This window comes from Phocoena phocoena, chromosome 11, assembly GCF_963924675.1.
Source record: "Phocoena phocoena chromosome 11, mPhoPho1.1, whole genome shotgun sequence".
NCBI lineage: Eukaryota > Metazoa > Chordata > Mammalia > Artiodactyla > Phocoenidae > Phocoena > Phocoena phocoena.
In genome coordinates this window covers 40560243-40580966 of record NC_089229.1, presented here as the reverse complement: position 1 = coordinate 40580966, position 20724 = coordinate 40560243, and the positions used below count along the sequence as shown (strand labels likewise).

At 37.0% G+C, this 20724-nt stretch overlaps 1 protein-coding gene across 2 annotated transcripts in view; it reads left to right on the top strand.

The window, feature by feature from the left end:
• NAV3 (neuron navigator 3) overlaps positions 1-20724 on the top strand; it is a 361382-nt gene that overhangs the window by 124975 nt on the left and 215683 nt on the right. For both annotated transcript variants that reach the window (XM_065887341.1, XM_065887340.1), the window contains exons 4-5: positions 14983-15055; positions 18903-19086. In XM_065887341.1, coding sequence (XP_065743413.1) covers positions 14983-15055; positions 18903-19086 — 257 coding nt within the window. The remainder of the gene's footprint in view (positions 1-14982; positions 15056-18902; positions 19087-20724) is intronic.

The following is a 20724-nucleotide window of genomic DNA, read 5'->3' as shown; positions in this document are numbered from 1 at the left end:
ATAAAACAGATAACTAATGAGAACCTGCTGTGTAGCACAGGGAACTCCACTGTACAGTAGAAACTAATGCAACATTGTAAAACAACTATACACCAATAAAAAATAAATAAATAAAGAGAGTCTCTTGTAGACAGTGGAAAAAAGAAAAGAGTTGTGCTAATTAAGAACACTGCTCTTTTTTTGGACTACTTCATTCAACACTGAAATGAATAAGTCCACATATATGCAATACACACTCTGCGTTTAATATGTTGAGAACACATATTGACCCTCAGGTTTAAAAAATATTTGAAAGCATACATACAATGTTGACTGTCTAGAGTTTTCATAAGTGAAGATAATGAAAACTCTTGTTTTCCTCATTTGAAATCCAATTTGTGATTGAACAATTAGCCATGTTCATACTGAGCAAGTTCATAAGGGTCAAGATAAATGTACAATTATGAAGTCAGACAATCAAATTTCTGAAAAATGACTCCCATTCTTTGTGGGAATAGTGGAAAATACTGGAAAGAAATCAATGCTCTTTAGAATATACGAGAATAGTGGCTATATCTTGAAATTTATATCTGTAGCACCGAGTACAATTCCAGGCATAAAGTAAGTTTAATAAATGATGAATTGGAGACCTTCAAGATGGCAGAGGAGTAAGACATGGAGATCACTTTCTTCCCCACAAATACATCAAAAATACATCTATATGTGGAACAGCTCCTACAGAACACCTACTGAACGCTGGCAGAAGACCTCAGATCTCCCAAAAGGTAAGAAACTCCCCATGTACCTGGGTAGGGCAAAAGAAAAAAGAAAAAACAGAGACAAAAAATAGGGACAGGACCGGCACCTCTGGGAGGGAGCTGTGAAGGAGGGAAAGTTTCCACACACTAGGAAGCCCCTTCACTGGTGGAGACTGCGGGTGGGCGGGAGGGAAGCTTCGGAGCCGCGGAGGAGAGCGCAGCAAAGGGGTGCAGAGGGCAAAGTGGAGAGATTCCCGCACAGAGGATCAGGGCCGACCGGCACTCACCAGCCCGAGAGGCTTGTCTGCTCACCCACCGGGGCGGGCAGGGGCTGGGAGCTGAGGCTCGGGCTTCGGAGGTCAGACCCCAGGGAGAGGACTGGGGTTGGCTGCATGAACACAGCCTGAAGGGGGCTAGTGCGCCACAGCTAGCCAGGAGGGAGTCTGGGAAATAGTCTGGACCTTCCTAAGAGGCAAGAGACCATTGTTTCGGGGTGCGCCAGGAGACGGAATTCCTTCCCTGGCTGCCCACAGAAGGCAGAGCACTGCCTAAATGAGCTCCAGAGACCGGTGCGAGCCACGGCTATCAGCGCGGACCCCAGAGACGGGCATGAGATGCTAAGGCTGCTGCTGCAGCCACCAAGAAGCCTGTGTGCAAGCACAGGTCACTATCCAAACACCCCTGGGAGCCTGTGCAGCCTGCCACTGCCAGGGCCCCGTGATTCAGGGACCACTTCCCTGGGAGAACACACGGCGCGCCTCAGGCTATTGCAACGTCACACCGGCCTCTGCAGCCGCAGGCTCGCCCCGCATCCGTACCCCTCCCTACCCCCGGCCTGAGTGAGCCAGAGCCCCCTAATCAGCCGCTGCTTTAACCCCATCCTGTCTGGGTGGGTACAGATGCCTGAGAGCAAACTACACGCAGAGGTGGGGTCAAAACCAAAGCTGAACCCCAGGAGCTGTGTGAACAAAGGAGAGAAAGGGAAATCTCTCAGCAGCCTCAGGAGCAGCGGATTAAATCCCCACAAGCAACTTGAGGTACCCTGCATCTGTGGAATACCTGAATAGACAACAAATCATCCCAAAATTGAGGTGGTGGACTTTGGGAGCAACTGTAGACTTGGGGTCTGCTGTCTGTGACTGACTTGTTTTTGATTCTTACATTTACCTTAGTATAGTTTTTAGCGCTTGTTATCATTGGTGGATTTGTTTATTGGTTTGGTTGCTCTCTTCTTATTTGTGAATTTATTTATTTAAATATTTTTTATTTTATTTTATTTATTTTTCTATTTTTTTTCTTTATTTTTTTCTCCCTTTTCTTCTGAGCCGTGTGGCTGACAGGGTCTGGGTGCTCCAGCCTGATGTCAGGCCTGAGCCTCTGAGGTGGGAGAGCCAAGTCCAGGACACTGGACCACCAGAGACCTCCTAGCCCCACGTAATATCAGTCGACGAGAGCTCTCCCAGAGATCTCCGTCTCAACGCTAAGACCCAGCTCCACCCAACAGCCAGCAAGCTCCAGTGCTGAACTCCCCATGCTAAACAACTAGCAAGACAGGAACACAACCCCACCCATTAGCAGAGAGGCTGCCTAAAATCATACCAAGTTCATGGACACCCCAAAACACTCCATCAGACATGGCCCTGACCACCAGAAAGACAAGATCCAGCCCCACCCACCACAACACGGGCACCAGTCCCCTCCACCAGGAAGCCGACACAAGCCATTGAACCAACCTTACCCACTGGGAGCAGACACCAAAAAAAAATGGGAACTAAGAACCTGCAGCCTGTGAAAAGGAGACCCCAAACACAGTAATTTGAGAAAAATGGGAAGACAGAGAAATATGCAGCAGATGAGGGGGAGCAAGGTAAAAACCCACCAGACCAAACAAATGAGAGGAAATAGGCAGTCTACCTGAAAAAGAATTCACAGTAATGATAGTAAAGATGATCCAAAACCTTGAAAACAGAATGGAGAAAATACAAGAAATGTTTAACAAGGACCTAGAAGAACTAAAGAGCAAACAAAGAATGATGAACAACACAATAAATGAAATTTAAAATTCTCTGGAAGGAATGAATAGCAGAATAACTGATACAGAAGAATGGATAAGTGACCTGGAAGATAAAATAGTGGAAGTAACTACCACAAAGCAGAATGAAGATAAAAGAATTGAGGACAGTCTCAGAGACCTCTGGGACAACATTAAACACACCAACATTTGAATTTTAGGAATCCCAGAAGAAGAGAAAAAGAAAGGGTCTGGAAAATATTTGAAGAGATTATAGTTGAAAATTTCCATAACATGGGAAAGGAAATAGTCAAGTTCAGGAAGCACAGAGAGTTCCATAAAGGATAAATCCAAGGCGAAACACACCAAGATACATATTAATCAAACTATCAAAAATTAAATACAAAGAAAAAATGTTAAAAGCAGCAAGGGAAAGGCAACAAATAACATACAAGGGACTCTCCATAAGGTTCACAGCTGACCCTTCAACAGAAACTCTGCAAGCAAGAAGGGAGTGTCAGGGTATATTTAAAGTGATGAAAGGGAAAAACCTACAACCAAGATTACTCTACCCAGCAAGGATCTCATTCAGATTCAATGGAGAAATTAAAAGCTTTACAGGCAAGCAAAAGTTAAGAGAATTCAGCACCACAAATCCAGCTTTCAAAAAGTGCTAAAGGAACTTCTCTAGGCAGGAAACACAAGAGAAGGAAAAGACCTACAAAAACAAACCCAAAACAATTAAGAAAATGGGAATAGGAACATACATATTGATAATTACCTTAAATGTAAATGGATTAAATGCTACAACCAAAAGTCATAGACTGGCTGAATGGATACAAAAAACAAGACCCATATATATGCTGTCTACAAGAGACCCACTTCAGACCTAGGGACACATACAGACTGAAAGCGAGGGGTTGGAAAAAGATATTCCCTGCAAATGGAAATCAAAAGAAAGCTGGAGTGGCAATACTTATATCAGACAAAATAGACTTTAAAATAAAAACTATTTCAAGAGACAGAGAAGGACACTACATAATGATCAAGGGATCAATCCAAGAAGATATAACAATTGTAAATATTTATGCACCCGACACAGGAGCACCTCAATACATAAGGCAAATGCTAACAGCCATAAAAGAGGAAATCGACAGTAACACAGTCATAGTAGGGGACTTTAACACCCCACTTTCACCAATGGACACATAATCCAAAATGAAAGTCAATAAGGAAACACAGGCTTTAAATGACATATTAAACAAGACAGACTTAATTGATATTTACAGGACATTCCATTCCAAAAACAACAGAATACCCTTTCTTCTCAAGTGCTTATGGAACATTCTCCAGGATAGATCATAACTTGGGTCACAAATCAAGCCTTCTTAAATTTAAGAAAACTGAAATCGTATCAAGTATCTTTTTCTGACCCCAGCGCTATGAGACTGGATATCAATTCCAGGAAAAAAAAAAACCTAAAAATACAAACACATGTAGGCTAAATAATATGCTACTAAATAACGAAGAGATCACTGAAGAAGTCAAAGAGGAAATCAGAAAATACCTAGAAACAAATGGCAATGCAAGAAGATGACCCAAAACCTATGGGATACAGCAAAAGCAGTTCTAAGAGGGAAGTTTATAGTAGTACAATCCTACCTCAAGAAACACGAAGCATCTCAGATAAACAACCTAACCTTACACCTAAAGCAATTAGAGAAAGAAGAACAAAAAAAAATAAAATCCAAAGTTAGCAGAAGGAGAGAAATCATAAAGATCATATCAGAAATAAATGAAAAAGAAATGAAGGAAACAATAGCAAAGATCAATAAAACTAAAAGCTGGTTCTTTGAGAAGGTAAAGAAAATTGATAAACCATTAGCCAGACACATCAAAAAAGAAAGGGAGAAGACTCAAATCAATAGAATTAGAAATGAAAAAGGAGAAGTAACAACTGACACTGTAGGAATACAAAGGATCATGAGAGATTACTACAAACAACTCTATGCCAATAAAATGGACAACCTGGAAGAAATGGACAAATTCTTAGAAAAGCACAACCTTCCAAGACTGAACCAGGAAGAAATACGAAATATAAAGAGACCAATCACAAGCACTGAAATTGAAACTGTGAATAAAAATCTTCCAACAAACAAAAGCCCTGGACCACATGGCTTCACAGGCGAATTCTATCAAACTTTTAGAGAAGAGCTAACACCTATCCTTCTCAAACTCTTCCAAAATATAGCAGAGGGAGGAACACATCCAAACTCATCGTATGAGGCCACCATCACCCTGATACCAAAACCAAAGATGTCACCTAAAAGGAAAACTACAGGCCAATATCACTGATGAACATAGATGCAAAAATTCTCAATAAAATACTAGCAAACAGAATTCAACAGCAATTAAAAGGATCATACGTGATGATCAAGTGGGGTTTATCCCAGGAATTCAAGGATTCTTCAGTATACACAAATCAATCAATGTGATACATCATATTAACAAACTGATGGATAAAAACCATATGATAATCTCAGTAGATGCAGAGAAAGCTTTCACCAAAATTCAACACCCATTTATGATATAAACTCTCCAGAAAGTAGGCATAGAAGGAACTTACCTCAACATAATAAAGGCCATATATGACAAACCCACAGCCAACATCATCCTCAATGGTGAAAAGCTGAAACCATTTCTTCTAAAATCAGGAAAAAGACAAGGATGCCCACTCTCACCACTGTTATTCAACTTAGTTTTGTAAATTTTAGCCATAGCAATCAGAGAAGAAAAAGTAATAAAAGAAATCCAAATCGGAAAAGAAGAAGAAAAGCTGTCATTGTTTGCAGATGACATGATACTATACATAGTACATAGAGAATCTTATACATAGAGAATCCTAAAGATGCCACCAGAAAACTACCAGAGCTAATCAATGAACTTGGTAAAGCAGAAGGATACAAAATTAATGCACAGAAATCCCATGCATTCCTATACAGTAATGATGAAAAATATGAAAGAGAAATTAAGGAAACACTCCCATTTACCATTGCAACAAAAAGAATAAAATACCTCGGAATAAACCTACCTAAGGAGACAAAAGACCTGTATGCAGAAAATTATAAGACACTGATGAAAGAAATTAAAGACGATACAGACAGATGGAGAGATATACCATGTTCTTGGATGGGAAGAATCAACATTGTGAAAATGACTATACTACCCAAAGCAGTCTACATATTCAATGCAATCCCTATCAAACTACCAATGGCATTTTTCACAGAACTAGAACAAAAAATTTCACAATTTGTATGGAAACAGAAAAGACCCTGAACAGCCAAAGCAATCTTGAGAAAGATAAAAGGAGCTGGGGGACTCAGCTTCCCTAACTTCAGACTATACTACAAAGCTACAGTAATCAAGACAATATGGTACTGGCACAAAAACAAAAATAAAGATCAATGGAACAGGAGAGAAAGCCCAGATATAAATCCATGCACAAATGATCATCTTATCTTTGACAAAGGAGGCAAGAATATACAATGGAGAAAAGATAGCCTCTTCAATAAGTGGTGCTCGGAAAACTGGACAGATACATGTAAAAGAATGAAATTAGAGCACTTCATAACACCATACACAATAATAAACTCAAAATGGGTTAATGACCTAAATATAAGGCCAGACACTATAAAACCCTTAGAGGAAAACATAGGAAGAACACTCTTTGACATAAATCACAGCAAGATCCTTTTTGACCCATCTCCTGGAGAAATGGAAATAAAAACAAAAATAAGCAAATGGGACCTAATGAAACTTGAAAGCTTTTGCACAGCCAAGGAAACCATAAACAAGACAAAAAGACAACCCTCAGAATGGGAGAAAATATTTGCAAACGAATCAACGGACAAAGGATTAATCTCCAAAATATACAAGCAGCTCATGCAGCTCAATATCAAAAAAACAAACAACCCAATCCAAAAATGGGCAGAAGATCTAAATAGACATTTCTCCAAAGAAGATATACAGATTGCCAGCAAACACATGAAAGGATGCTCAACATCACTAATCATTAGAGAAATGCAAATCAAAACTACAATGTGGTATCACCCCACACTGGTCAGAATGGCCATCATCAAAAAATCTACAAACAATAAATGCTGGAGAGGGTTTGGAGAAAAGGGAACCCTCTTTCAGTGTTGGTGGGAACGTAGATTGATAATGCCACTATGGAAAACAGTATGGAGGTTCCTTAAAAAGCTAAAAACAGAACTACCATATGACCCAGCAATCCTACTACTGGGCATATACCGTGAGAAAAACATAATTCAAAACGAGTCGTGTACCACAATGTTTATTGAAGCCCTATTTACAATAGCCAAGACATGGCAGCAGCCTACGTGTCCATCAACAGATGAATGGATAAAGAAGACATGGTACATATATACAATGGAATATTACTCAGCCATAAAAAGGAACGAAACTGAGTTATTTGTAGTGAGGTGGATGGACCTAGAGTCTGTCATACAGAGTGAAGTAAGTCAGAAAGAGAAAAACAAATACTGTGTGCCAACACATAAATATGGAATCTAAAAAATACCCCTCTGGTTTTGTGGGGGAAGGGTAAGCTGGGATGAAGTGAGAGAGTGGCACTGACATATACACACTACCAAATGTAAAATAGAAAGCTAGTTGGAAGCAGCTGCATAGGACAGGGAGATCAGCTCTGTGCTTCATGACCACCTAGAGTCATGGGATAGGGAGGGTGGGAGGGAGAGGCAAGAGGGAGGGGATATGGGGATATATGTATACATAGAGCTGATTCACTTTGTTATACAGCAGAAGCTAACACAGCATGGTAAAGTAATTACACTCCAATAAAGATGCTAAAAACTTTTTTAAAACCAAAAAAACTAAAAAATAAAAATAAAAAATGAATCAGTGAATGGTTTGATTTATTGAACATAAACAAAATTAAATGGTATTGCTTAAGATACTAATATTGGTTATACAAATAGAAATTATTCATGTCTAAAAATATGAATTAACTTCTGTTGAATTTATTTAGTATCTTCAATAAAAAAAAACACATGCAATGATCAATTTACTTATTTACTCTAGAAAAACTGTGTTTTGGTTTAGGCAATTGTGATAACATTATTTTCATACAATCCAAAAGCCTGAAGGCTCAGTGTGCCCAAACATTTTTTTTTTTAACTCCCAAACATTTTAAAACTTCTGAAAGCATTGATTGTATCTAGAAGTTAGAAACTTTTGGTTTTATTTTCAGTATACAGTCAATATTTTTATAGTTATTTAGCCATCCTCAAGTTTAGCAGGAAAAAGAGAGGCAATGTAGGTGTTCCATGCCAATAAAATGTAAGCCACAGACAGAAGGACCCAAGAAATAGTGCATGACATAAAATAGGCAAGTAAAAGTCCTGGGAGTTGTCCATGAGCTGCAGATATGACTGTTACCTGAGCCAAATGAGAAATGGGGTGTCCAAAGAACCGAACGGATTTCTTTGTATTACTACTACAAAGGCAAATATATATTTTAATACCAAAGGAATAAGTGTAAAACACATGAATTATATAGTATAATGGTTCAAATACACAAAAGACAATATAGTGCTACAGTGTGAACAGTGCAATTCTTGCATCCACGTGGGGTAAATTGAAATTATATTCAGTTACTTTCTTTGAAGAGCATAGGTGGAAGCTTTGTTTTCCAGGCATCGCTGCAAACTGGAATCACCTGGGGACTTTGAACAGTTTTTGGTAACTGATCTCCACAGACATTCTTAATTAACTGATGATGGTGTAAATTGGGCATGTATACATTTAAAGTTCATCAGGCGATTCTAATGCGTAGCAAAGTGTGCAAACTGTTGAATTAAAAGTTTGGAAAGCAGGTTTTGTGCAGTGTGGATAATTCTCAGAAAAATTGCTGTAATACCAAAAGCAAAAGATGCTATGATGCTATTTTATACCATTACCACCTGCTATTGATTTTTTAAAATTTTATTTTATTTACTTATTATTTTTGGCTGTGTTGGGTCTTCATTGCTGTGCACGGGCCCCCTCCAGTTGCAGCGAACGGGGGCCACTCTTCGCTGCGGTGCGTGGGCCTCTCATTGCGGTGGCTTATCCCGTTGAGGAGCACGGGCTCTAGGCGCGCAGGCCTCAGCAGATGTGGCCTGCGGGCTTCAGTAGCTGTGGCTCGCGGGGCTCTAGAGCACAGGCTCAGCAGCTGTGGCACACGGGCTCATCTGCTCCGTGGCAGGCGGGATCCTCCCGGACCAGGGTTCAAACCTGTGTCCCCTGCATTGGCAGGCAGACTCCCAACCACTGTGCCACCAGGGAAGCCCACCTGCTATTAATATTAAAGACTGTTACAGTAATCACAGCTACTTTTTTATTCTTGAGTTTATTAGAGTTCTTACTATGTGCAGTGCATTGTACTATGTACCTATTTATGTGCAATTTCATTGGGTCCTCTGAGTAATGATGTATATTATCTGTTTCTCATCTCATTATTTAATTTGAAAAGGTCGGATAAGATGATCTTTATGGGCTCCTCAATTTTGGAAATTCTTTTAAATTATTTATTTCTATCAATCCTAAAATATAATGTCAACAAGTTCCCATAGAAGGGTAAATGGGAGAGGGGAGATGCTGGATCCCTCCAGTGTAGATGAGTGTGATGAGCATTAGAGAGGAGAAGCTTAGGATGCTGCAGAAGTCTAAGTTGCCTGGGCAGATAACGCTAAATTTGATTATTAATAGTATTATAAAGTATTGTTTATGTCTTTTTTAATTTGAATAATCTAGGCATAAAACATCATTTTATCTCTGTGTAGTTAATTCATTCCCTCAATAATTGTTGATAGCGTGCCTAAGGTACTCTTACTCTCTCTATGTGTGTACACATATACAGAGAGAGAGAGAGAAAGAGAGAGCCCAAGTGCCAGCAAGCATGAGAGGCCGGGAGTAGTAGGATTGAGGCTTTTATGAGTTGATTTATTTAATCCTAAATCTAAGAGTCAGTTCTTAGTTCTCATCTTACTTACCAGCTGCTTTAGCTAGAGCTCATGTCTCCGTTGGAGTTAATGTACTTTCTTCAGGTGCTTTTCTGTGTCCCATACTCTCCTAATTTGCGTGACATGTCACTGGTTGCTTTTCCTCCATTTCCTCTGTTGGTTCCTCCTCTTCTTTCCAGTGAGTCTCCTCAGGCCCACTGTTTGTTCCTCTTCTCTTTTATAGCTACACGCCCTTCGTGATTTAATGTAGCCCCATGGCTTTAATTACCTTCTGTATGAGGATAACCCTGAAATTTAGATCTCTGTTCCAAAACCTCTCAGTTGAACTCCAGATTGTGTATCTAAAGGCCTGTACATCCATTTGGGTGTCTAAGAGACTAGATAACAGGTCCAGAAATTAACCCCTTGTATCTGTCTGTGGCTTTTCCCATCTTATGGCTGGAGATGTCATCCACCTGGCTACCGAGGCCAGAAACCTTGGCATCATCCTTGACTGCTCTCTCTTATGTGCCACATCTTCCCATTAGATTCCTTCAAAGTATATCCAGAATCTGATCCTTTCGGATCCAGGTGATCCTTTCTCATCACCTCACTGTCACCACCATTGTCTGAATCACTATCATCTTTCATCTGAATTACTTGCACGAGCTACCTGACGGGTTGCCGTACTTCTATCTTTATATGCCTGGAGTCTATTCTCAACAAAGCCAGGGACCAATCATTTTATTTTTAATTTAAGTAAAACATACATAGAAGAGTATAAATACTCTAATAGAATTTGAGGTAAAGCAAACATAAAAAGTGTATAAAATACTCCAGTCTTAAATATATAGCTGATAGATTTTAAATATCTCTACACCTGTGTACTCACCACTCAGATCAAAACAAAGGATACTTCTAGCATGTCTATTCTCCTTGTGCCACTTTCCAGACTGTACCCCTCTAAAGTTCATCACTATTCTAATGTCTGTTTTCATTGTTTAGTCTTGATCTTGAATTTCATAAATTGAGCATCATATAGTATATACTCTTTTGTTAGCTTCTTTTGCTCATCTTTTTTTTTTTTTTTTTTTCCGTACGCGGGCCTCTCACTGTTGTGGCCTCTCCCGTTGCGGAGCACAGGCTCCGGACGCGCAGGCTCAGCGGCCATGGCTCACGGGCCCAGCCGCTCCGCGGCATGTGGGATCTTCCCGGACCGGGGCACGAACCCGTGTCCCCTGCATCGGCAGGCGGACTCTCAACCACTGCGCCACCAGGGAAGCCCTGCTCATCTTTATGTGAGACTTTCTCTGGAGGTCAGTTGCTTAATCTGTAAAGATGAGGGTAGACTAAAGATGAGATTAGGAGCTAAAATTTGAAAACAAACTGACGTCCAATCCCAACTCACAGAATTTCTGATTCTTATTGTCTGGCGTCAGACACAGGGAAGTAGTATATTTTAAAAGATCCCAAAGAGAGTGTAACATGTAGCCTCTGGATCAAATGACTCTCTGTCTTCCTCTGTCTCTATCTCTGTCTCTCTTTTTTTTTCTTGGATTCATTTCTTCCAAAAATACAAGGACCAATTGGCCAACACTCCTTTCCTCCCTTCTTCCTCAAGTATGTACTGTGCATCTATCAGACACCAAACACCATGCTAGGCTGCCGAAGGCGCACAAGTCAACAAAATTCAGTTCTTGTCTCTCAGAGGCTTAGAGCTTCGCTAAACCCATGTCTTCATAAAAAAAAAAAAAAGAAAGAAACCTGAATGAACAAATAAATAAATAAATAAAACTATGAAAACTCAACAAACATCTCTATTTACCCGCAAACCAAATAGAGGGAGTGAGGAGAGAGAGATCAAGAAATGATTGACTTTGTTAAATAACCTAGTAATTTTGAAATAGTTGTTTAAATTTGGTCAAATAACTGATTGCTTATGAAAGATTGACTCAAATTTCAACTCAGTTGCTTTCCTTTTCAAAATGATTTGGTATCTAGACAAATTAAAGGGGATTGAAAAGAGTTAAAATTCTTTTTCAGATCTTGAACAGAAGGACGCCATTTGTAAACATATCCTAAAAATTAACTATGTGATTATATAACCAGTATTTTGAATATTTTGTTTTTGTTTTGCGCCAGTTAACTGATGTAATTAAATCCATGCAGAGACTTCGCTTGTGAGGATAATTTTCCACTTTCTGATTAGTCATTGAATATAACGCCCACCTCCACCCCCCAAAAGAAAAGGTACGGTAGATGTGTCAATGCTCTGGTCTTCTTCAGGGCAGTGTTTTTCAAATTGTGGATTACTGTCCATCAATGGATCCTGAAATTCATCTAGTGGATTTTAACCAATATTTAAATACAGATTAAAAAGCATTAATTAATTAAGGAAAAGAGAAGACAATGTTATTAGTAGAAAGCATCACAAGCGATTTCATGTAGCAAGTGTAAGTACTGACCTATGAAACTTTTGTTTCCATTATATTTAGGTAGCTGTGCATTGGGTTGTTTATTAGTTTATTAAGTACATGAAATTATTCTAATTAAAAATTGACCCAAATTATTAGCTGTTAAAATTACAGTTTGAATTTTGATAGCTTATTTGGTATATGATTCAAATAATGCTGAGAAAAAATAAAACTCACTTCAGTTAATTGGATAAATTTGATGGCAAAATCACTTTTATCTGTTTAGGATTTCAAAAATGTTTGGAGGTTTTTAGTTCAAACAACAGTTGAGGTTTGACATGACAAAAAAAATTAGGAACTAAAGCAGTATTTATAGATATTTAACTGGGAAATGTGAGGGGACAATCTTATTTTAAAGCAGGAATTATGAGAAACTAATTTCTCAAATTTATTAAAATAAAAATAATCATTAACCAAAATATATTATTATATAGGTAGAAAGTATTCTCAAATTATTTTAGAGTATGCCTCTGACAAGGAAACTAAACATATAAATGACATTTAACAACATTTCTCATAGCCATTTTCTTTTATTATAACATCACTGGGTAAAAAATGTAAGTAGTACCAACAAGCATGATTGAAATTATAGATGACTTTGGAGTTAGGTAGGGAGAGGATATTATTTTCTTAAGTTTTGTTTGTTATGTTGTTACATTGTTGGAAAATTAATTATGACCAAAAACAAAAATTGGTGAATAAATAAAGTGTAATGAACTATCCTTTAATAGTCATACTGGAGATTTTGTATTCAAGTACTTATCTGTTGCTGTTACTTACCTGCTATAGTAAGATGGGAAACGGAATTAACTACCTCAAATTGTTGGTGCTCATAGTGAATGACTGTAAAGGACTATGACAAAAGGTTGAATGCTTCTGATAAATAGATATGAAAGGAATGTAAGGTATATTTTGAGTATTTTTTTCTTTTCTCTACTAGGACCCTTTTAATTTCCCCTTCTAATTTATGGTGCATATTGAGAGAGAGTTGTTTGTCTATAATACCCAATCTAGACAGCAGTTTTATTTTTTATTCTGTTTGAACAGCCAAAAAAGCCATTTTACACTTAATTACAGACACTGTTCATGAATATTTTCTTGGTCTTCCAATGAACTAATCTGTTTATGTATAATAAAAATACATTTTGCAGTAAATTATATATATTTGGGCCAGAAATCTTCTTACTTTCTATAAAATTCATATAATTGGTATAAAATTAATAATATCAATAATAATTGTTGCAGCAAACATTCAAAAATACTCAGCTCAATTCTCTGTCTTAATATTAGGCCACAATAATTATTTGGCATCCTTTACTTTTAATCAACCTGAAAAAAATTTTTTTAAAGAACACACTGGGTAGACACAGTAGTATATTCTGTTTGTTACACTTTTCTTTCCTTTATGTTATCTTATTTTCTAATAGCAAAGTGAAATGTGAAGGAAAGAATTTGAAGTGGATTCCAGAACCATAGGTTTTTTTGGGTATTTAGACGTTGACAAGTAGAACGAGAAGGTCCACTTGGTCATGTAACATTCAGCGTCTTCAACTCTATCATTCTTTCAGTAAAACTTATTTTGAAACGAATCAGGAAGTTATTTTTTTCTCAAAGCAAATGTGTATACCTTGGCTGCAATCATTTTGAAGTAAAGAACCTCTCATTGGATATTATTACTTTAATTTTGCACAAAATTACATTTAAAAAGGAACATAAACAGTTGTCCATTTTATAAAGACAGATTCTGGAATATATTTTTTTTCTTTTTATTTTCTTTAACAGACATTTTGACCTTCCTATGAAGCTCAGCTAAAGAGGACATTGGCAAAACTTTGTATGTCCTCCTGCATAGCTTTTGATGAGAATTTAATAAGACAGAAAACAGTACCTTGCCAAGTATTAACTTTAAATCTCTTATTTACTTTAGAATTTCAAGATTTATGGAATACCACAAAACCCAGGGAGATGACTCACAAAGAACTGGAACTTTCTAGTTTCCTACATTCTTTTAAAAAGTCTTAGCTATTTAACTTTGCTACATAATGCCATAACTAATACTGAAATCAGCCCATGAATTAACATAAATTAGTCTTTTTTTTTTTTTTTTTTGCTTCTCACCCTAAATGGTTAATCACTGGCTATCATGTTGCAATGAACTGTTCAAAAGCAGTGGCATCACTCTTTTAAATTACAAAGGCAATGCCTATATTTAAGCAGAGAATTAGCAACTGTAGAAGTACAAATACAGTTTTTAAAATAAAGAATTTCTATGATTTAGGATGAAAATATGCTTCATTTCTTTCATGTATATCAACCCTTATCTTTTGGCATACTTACCAAATATTACTGTTCGAATCTCAGTTACCCACATCCTAGTATTCTAACTCACAGAAACAGGAGTCTCCTCCTATTTGGATACTTTAGTTGAGACTTGTTTGTGAAACACAAAATCAGTCTGGTTTTATGTTAAGTAGGTGGGTTGCTAATCTGTAAGAATGCCATTCTTGGTCAGGCCTTTATGAATTGTTTGTAAGTACTAAATCGGACAATGCAATCTTTATATTCATTCTGCAATTAGCCAAAATAATTCTAGTTAAACTCTGGTTAAAGATCTCTAGTATGAAATGAATGTAAAGTATTCATTCTTTCTTTATCTTTCTCTCTGGCTTCATTCTAGCTCATTTATTTATTTAAAAATAACCTTCTAAGTTACTTTTTCACTGTTTTTCATGTTGCAGATTGAAAATGTTGATGTCTGCCTTAGTTTTCTAGCAGCCAGAGGAGTAAATGTTCAAGGTCTATCCGCTGAAGGTAAGAAAAAGCACAGTTGTCACAAATGGCATCCATGTTTGTAAAAGACTTTTTATAATGCTAGAAATGTAAAGTGGGAGTACATAGCCCCTAATACAAGAAAGGAAATCAGTAAAGTTTCCAAAATAATAGAAACATAAATTGAATGGTTATTAATGTACGCCTTATGTAGGTATGTTCCAGATTTTGCCAAAATTGTTCTTTACATTATGGGAGGGGGATATATTAACAAAATATCTTTATGTTATTACCAGTTGGTAGTGTTTGTAGAGTCTTAAGTAGATGGATGGATAGATAGATAATGCTGGATAATAAATACAGTAGATGGACATAAATACAGTTAAAGTAGTGTAATTAATGCTCAAATATTTTATCAATAACAATTCTATAATTTGATCAAGTTGGTAGTCCAAGTCTAAATATTTGTTAATTTTAAATAAGTCATCAGGAGTTCTTACTTAATTAGCACTAACAGTATTAATAACTGTTCTTTGTAAAGGCCTTAAAAATTTTAAATGTTTAAAAGATCATCACTGACATTGAAATATAGAAAAGTGGAAAAAGAAAACTAGATCTGTTATTGTTTTTTCTGCATTTGTTTTTCTTCCACATATATTTTTAGGAAGCCTTTGCAAAATTTTCAATTTAGTACTATTAACAAAAAACAATTGCTAAAGTTTTGAAATACCAAGTCCTTTGAGATCTGTATCAGCAACAACCATTTTTAATTAGAATTTTATGATTAAACACTTTTGACAATTTATGTTGCTTCTTGTTTCTACTACAGTCAGTTTACTCTGAAAAGCCTTTTTCCCCCACAGATAGTAGAAATATTAGACAATTCTCAGCTGCTCAAAGTTTGCTGCCATTGGAAAAAGAGGAATTGTGTGACTTCTGAAATATTATGGACATGTACTAGAAATATTTACGTTTGTCAATTTTTCTTCACTGTTTAAATTTTAAATTTCTTTAATCCTTTATCTGTATATGTCATCATGATGTTTAATATTAAATTACATATTTAATGGCAAAAAACTTATGTTCAAACCTAACTCATGGTTCTGTTACTTAGAAGAAAATTTGGTAAAATCCTCCAGGATAATACTTTACTTTCTAAGCGGTTAAAGTTGGTGAGAAATGTTACCATTTATTCGTTTTATGGCTCTTCCGTATAACATGACATCTTTTTGTTTTGCTTTGTTTTGTTTTTTCATACTTTTTTTTTAAACATCTTTATTGGAGTATAACTGCTTTACAGTGTTGTGTTACTTTCTACTGTATAACAAAGTGAATCAGCTATACGTATACATATATCCCCATATCCCCTTCCTCTTGCCTCTCCCTCCCACCCTCCCTATCCCACCACTCTAGATAGTCACAAAGCACCAAGCTGATCTCCCTGTGTTATGCAGCTGCTTCCCACTAGCTATTTTACATTTAGTAGTGTATATATGCCAGTGCCACTCTCTCACTTCATCCCAGCTTACCTTTCTCCCCCAAACCCGTGTCCTCAAGTCCATTCTCTACATCTGCGTCTTTATCCCTGTCCTGCCCCTGAGTTCTTCAGAACCCTGGTTTTTTTTTTTAGATTACATATATATGTGTTAGCATACGGTATGTTTTTCTCTTTCTGACTTACTTCACTCTGTATGACAGACTCTAGGTCCATCCACGTCACTACAAATAACTCAGTTTCGTTCCTTTTTATGGCTGAGTAATATTCCATTGTATATATGTACCATGTCTTCTTTATCCATTCATCTGTTGATGGACACTTAGGCTGCTTCCATGTCCTGGCTATTGTAAATAGGACTTCAATGAACATCGTGGTACATGACACTTTTTGAATTATGGTTTTCTCAGGGTATACGCCCAGTAGTAGGATTGCTAGGTCATATGGTAGTTCTGTTTTTAGTTTTTTAAGGAACCTCCATACTGTTCTCCATAGTGGCTGTATCAATTTACATTCCCACCAACAGTGCAAGAGGGTTCCCTTTTCTCCACACCCTCTCCAGCATTTATTGTTTGTAGATTTTTTGATGATGGCCATTCTGACTGGTGTGAGGTGATAACCTCGTTGTAGTTTGGATTTGCATTTCTCTAATGATTAGTGATGTTGAGCATCCTTTCATGTGTTTGTTGGCAATCTGTATATCTTCTTTGGAGAAATGTCTATTTAGATCTTCTGCCCATTTTTGGATTGGGTTGTTTGTTTTTTTGATATTGAGCTGCATGAGCTGCTTGTATATTTTGGAGATTAATCCTTTGTCCGTTGATTCGTTTGCAAATATTTTCTCCCATTCTGAGGGTTGTCTTTTTGTCTTGTTTATGGTTTCCTTGGCTGTGCAAAAGCTTTCAAGTTTCATTAGGTCCCACTTGTTTATTTTTGTTTTTATTTCCATTTCTCTAGGAGGTGGGTCCAAAAGGATCTTGCTGTGATTTATGTCATAGAGTGTTCTGCCTGTGTTTTCCTCTAAGAGTTTTATAGTGTCCAGTCTTACATTTAGGTCTTTAATCCATTTTGAGTTTATTTTTGTGTATGGTGTTAGGGAGTGTAACATGATATCTTTTATTAACATAAACCTCTTGCTTTTTATTTATCTCCTAAAAATATATGAATGCCCAAAATGATTTTCTAAATTGATTAAACATGCATAGTAATAAAATAAGAAGTTAAAAAAACCTCTTTCAATAAGATCATTCAGGTTTACAGGAGAAAATTAATACTTTCTCACTGTAGCTTTATATTGAACAAGCCAACACTTATATGTTATGACCCCTGTGAGGAAGATTGGGGGCTTATAACAATTCAGCCTCATTTTATATGAATAATTCCACAGCATAGTGTGTGTGGCATTATAAACCATCAGAGAGCAAGAAATCTAAGTAGTTTATTAATGTTTCTAAATTCCAAAAAGGAGACATAAAACCTTGACCTCAAAGGAGGATATATTTTATTGCCAATAGCAAGTTTCATTTAAATTATGATTATAGGTTGTGTAGCATTATATCAAGCTTTACTTGCATCTCATTTTCTAATTTTAAAATTATAGCTGCAGGAGGAAAATGTAGGCTCATGTTGTAGCCTACTTCGTGCATTTAATTTTTTATTCAGTATTAGAAAAACTTACACAGGAGCCCCATGTGTTAGAACTAGGAACTCCACTTACATTTATTCAATTATGTTATCTAAAGTCATGAGTAAGGTGATCTTTAATATTTATTAATATGTAACATAAATTAAAAATAAAAGAATCGGAGCATTAAAAATGGATACCTATGATGTAGTCTGCTTTTTGGAGGACATATACATATATTTTTGAAAATGAATTGGTTGGTGGGTGATTTAGAATTGTGCTAACAGTTATAAATCTAGTTGCTATTATGAGGTGCACCCGTAGCATCAGTATTTATAATGTAGGACAACCAGCATTTCAGTGGCTTTCTTTCTCTAGCTCATAGCCACCACTGTGTTGGTAACAGCTGTGTGTGTTTGTGAGGGAAGCAGAGTGCTAAACCAAATGATTAGCGCAAGACTGAGAGCCTGTCCATTTCCATGAAGAAACTAACTCTAGAAAAACTGCCGTTCAGGGTCAGCAAAGAACATCACTTGAGTAAGCTCTGTTCTCTCTATGCTTCATCCCTTCCCTCTCTCCCTGAAATTTCCAAGCTACTTGGAAATGCTAGCATGTTTCAGAAAATCAGATTTGCTTAAATCTGTGACTGAGAAAATCAAGTTGTATTTCTGTCTCCGTAGATTTAGCCTAAGAGGCTTGCTTCTAGAATTGCATTTGTAAAAAATAATCATTTTCTATGATACTGTTTTTATATTTTCCACTTGATACAGAAATAAGAAATGGAAACTTAAAAGCCATTCTAGGGCTGTTTTTCAGTTTGTCTCGCTACAAGCAGCAGCAGCATCACCAGCAGCAGTATTACCAGTCCTTGGTGGAGCTTCAGCAGCGGGTCACCCACGCCTCCCCTCAGGCAGAAGCCAGTCAGGCCAAAACCCAGCAAGATATGCAGTCCAGGTAAGGAAGGGAAGCGGGGAATGTGTTTAGAATGAATTTATCTTGCTACAGCTTGTTTTTAATAAGTTTTTGTTTGGAAAACATATTTATATAGTTGTATCAAAGTGTTGGGATTCTTTGATTAACATTATAGAATTTAAAACCACTCTTCTGTTGGTTGGATGACCAACACTTATCACTTTTTAGGTGAAATATTTGTGTTTGTTTTCTGAAGGTGATTGTGGTTTGTATCAAAATGTGTGAAGTGTCTTTCTTGTAAGTAGTATATCAGAGTTCCTTCCTTCTACAAGTTATTGTTTAGAATGTGCTTTCTGAATCCTAGTCTCCAGTTGTGTAGTTTTCTTTGGTTGATGCTTTTGATCGATTAAATCGTTACATCTGTCAAAAATTTCAGGTCTGTTAAACATAGGAGTTTGAGTGTTTGGGAACATACCATTTTGATGTGAGATTGTGCATGCATGTGCGTGTATACGTGTGTGTGAGTTTCTATACACACATTGTTTGTCTGACTTGAGTCTGTGGGTGCATGTAGACACAGCTGGTTTGGGGTGCTGACAAACCACTACAGCTTCCTTTACTCTTTTGTTCCTGCCTTTTTTCCAGTTTGGAACTATATCAGTCATGATTCAGCTAGAGAAGCAGAATCAGTAAGAAAGAGTGCAAACAGATTTATTTTAAAGAATTGATTCACATGATAATGGGGGCTGGCTAGGCAAGTCTGAAATCCTGAGGGCAGCCCAGCAGGAAGACAGGCTGACACTCTTAGCACGAGCTGAAACCGCTATAAACTGGTGGAATTTCGTCTCTCAAGGAGGCCACACTCCCACTTTTAAGACCTTTCAAGGAGTGAGTCAGGCCTGCTATCCTAGTGATAATCTAGGATTATCTCCCTTACTTAAAGTCAACTGCTATGGACTTTAACCACATCCACAAAATGCTTTCACAGCGACACCCAGATTGGTGTTGAGTGGAACTAAATAAACCTAGCTAAGTTGACACATCAAAAAATGATCACAGAACGTAATTAAGTTAACAGGTTTCATGCAGATTACTCATATGTTTCTGATCAATTTTCGGGTTATCAGATCATTAGCTCTATGGCATACATAACTATGATCATTTTTCTTAAGGAGGGAGAATGTCCAATATGAAAATACTCTTTTATCGTCTACTAAAATATACACACTGTATCACACATATGTAAATATTTAACTTTTTCCATCTTAGAAGCCAAGCCTAAAACCTAATAATACAGTTTGCCTTGAGTTTGTTTTTGGCAATTAGTATTGACTCAGAAAGCTAACATAAAATTCCAAGATACATTCACAAACCACTTCCCACTTATTGTCAATATTCAGCAGCTCAGAAATCCCCTTCTCTTTCATCTGTCAACCATCCCTCACTTCATATTAAGCATTGTTTCTGTCTCTGTACAGCCATGTAAACTCATTTCCTTTGGCAAATTTTACTCATTAGTGAATTATTAATAAAGAAAAATCACAGTTTCACCAAAAAATATGGAGTATACTACAAAGGCCATGGAATGATAAGGGATATTTGTTTTTACTAAGTAATGCAGATGTGCTTCTGTTCTTTAAGCTTGTCTTGGTATTTTGTGATGTCATGTGAAATTGTGCA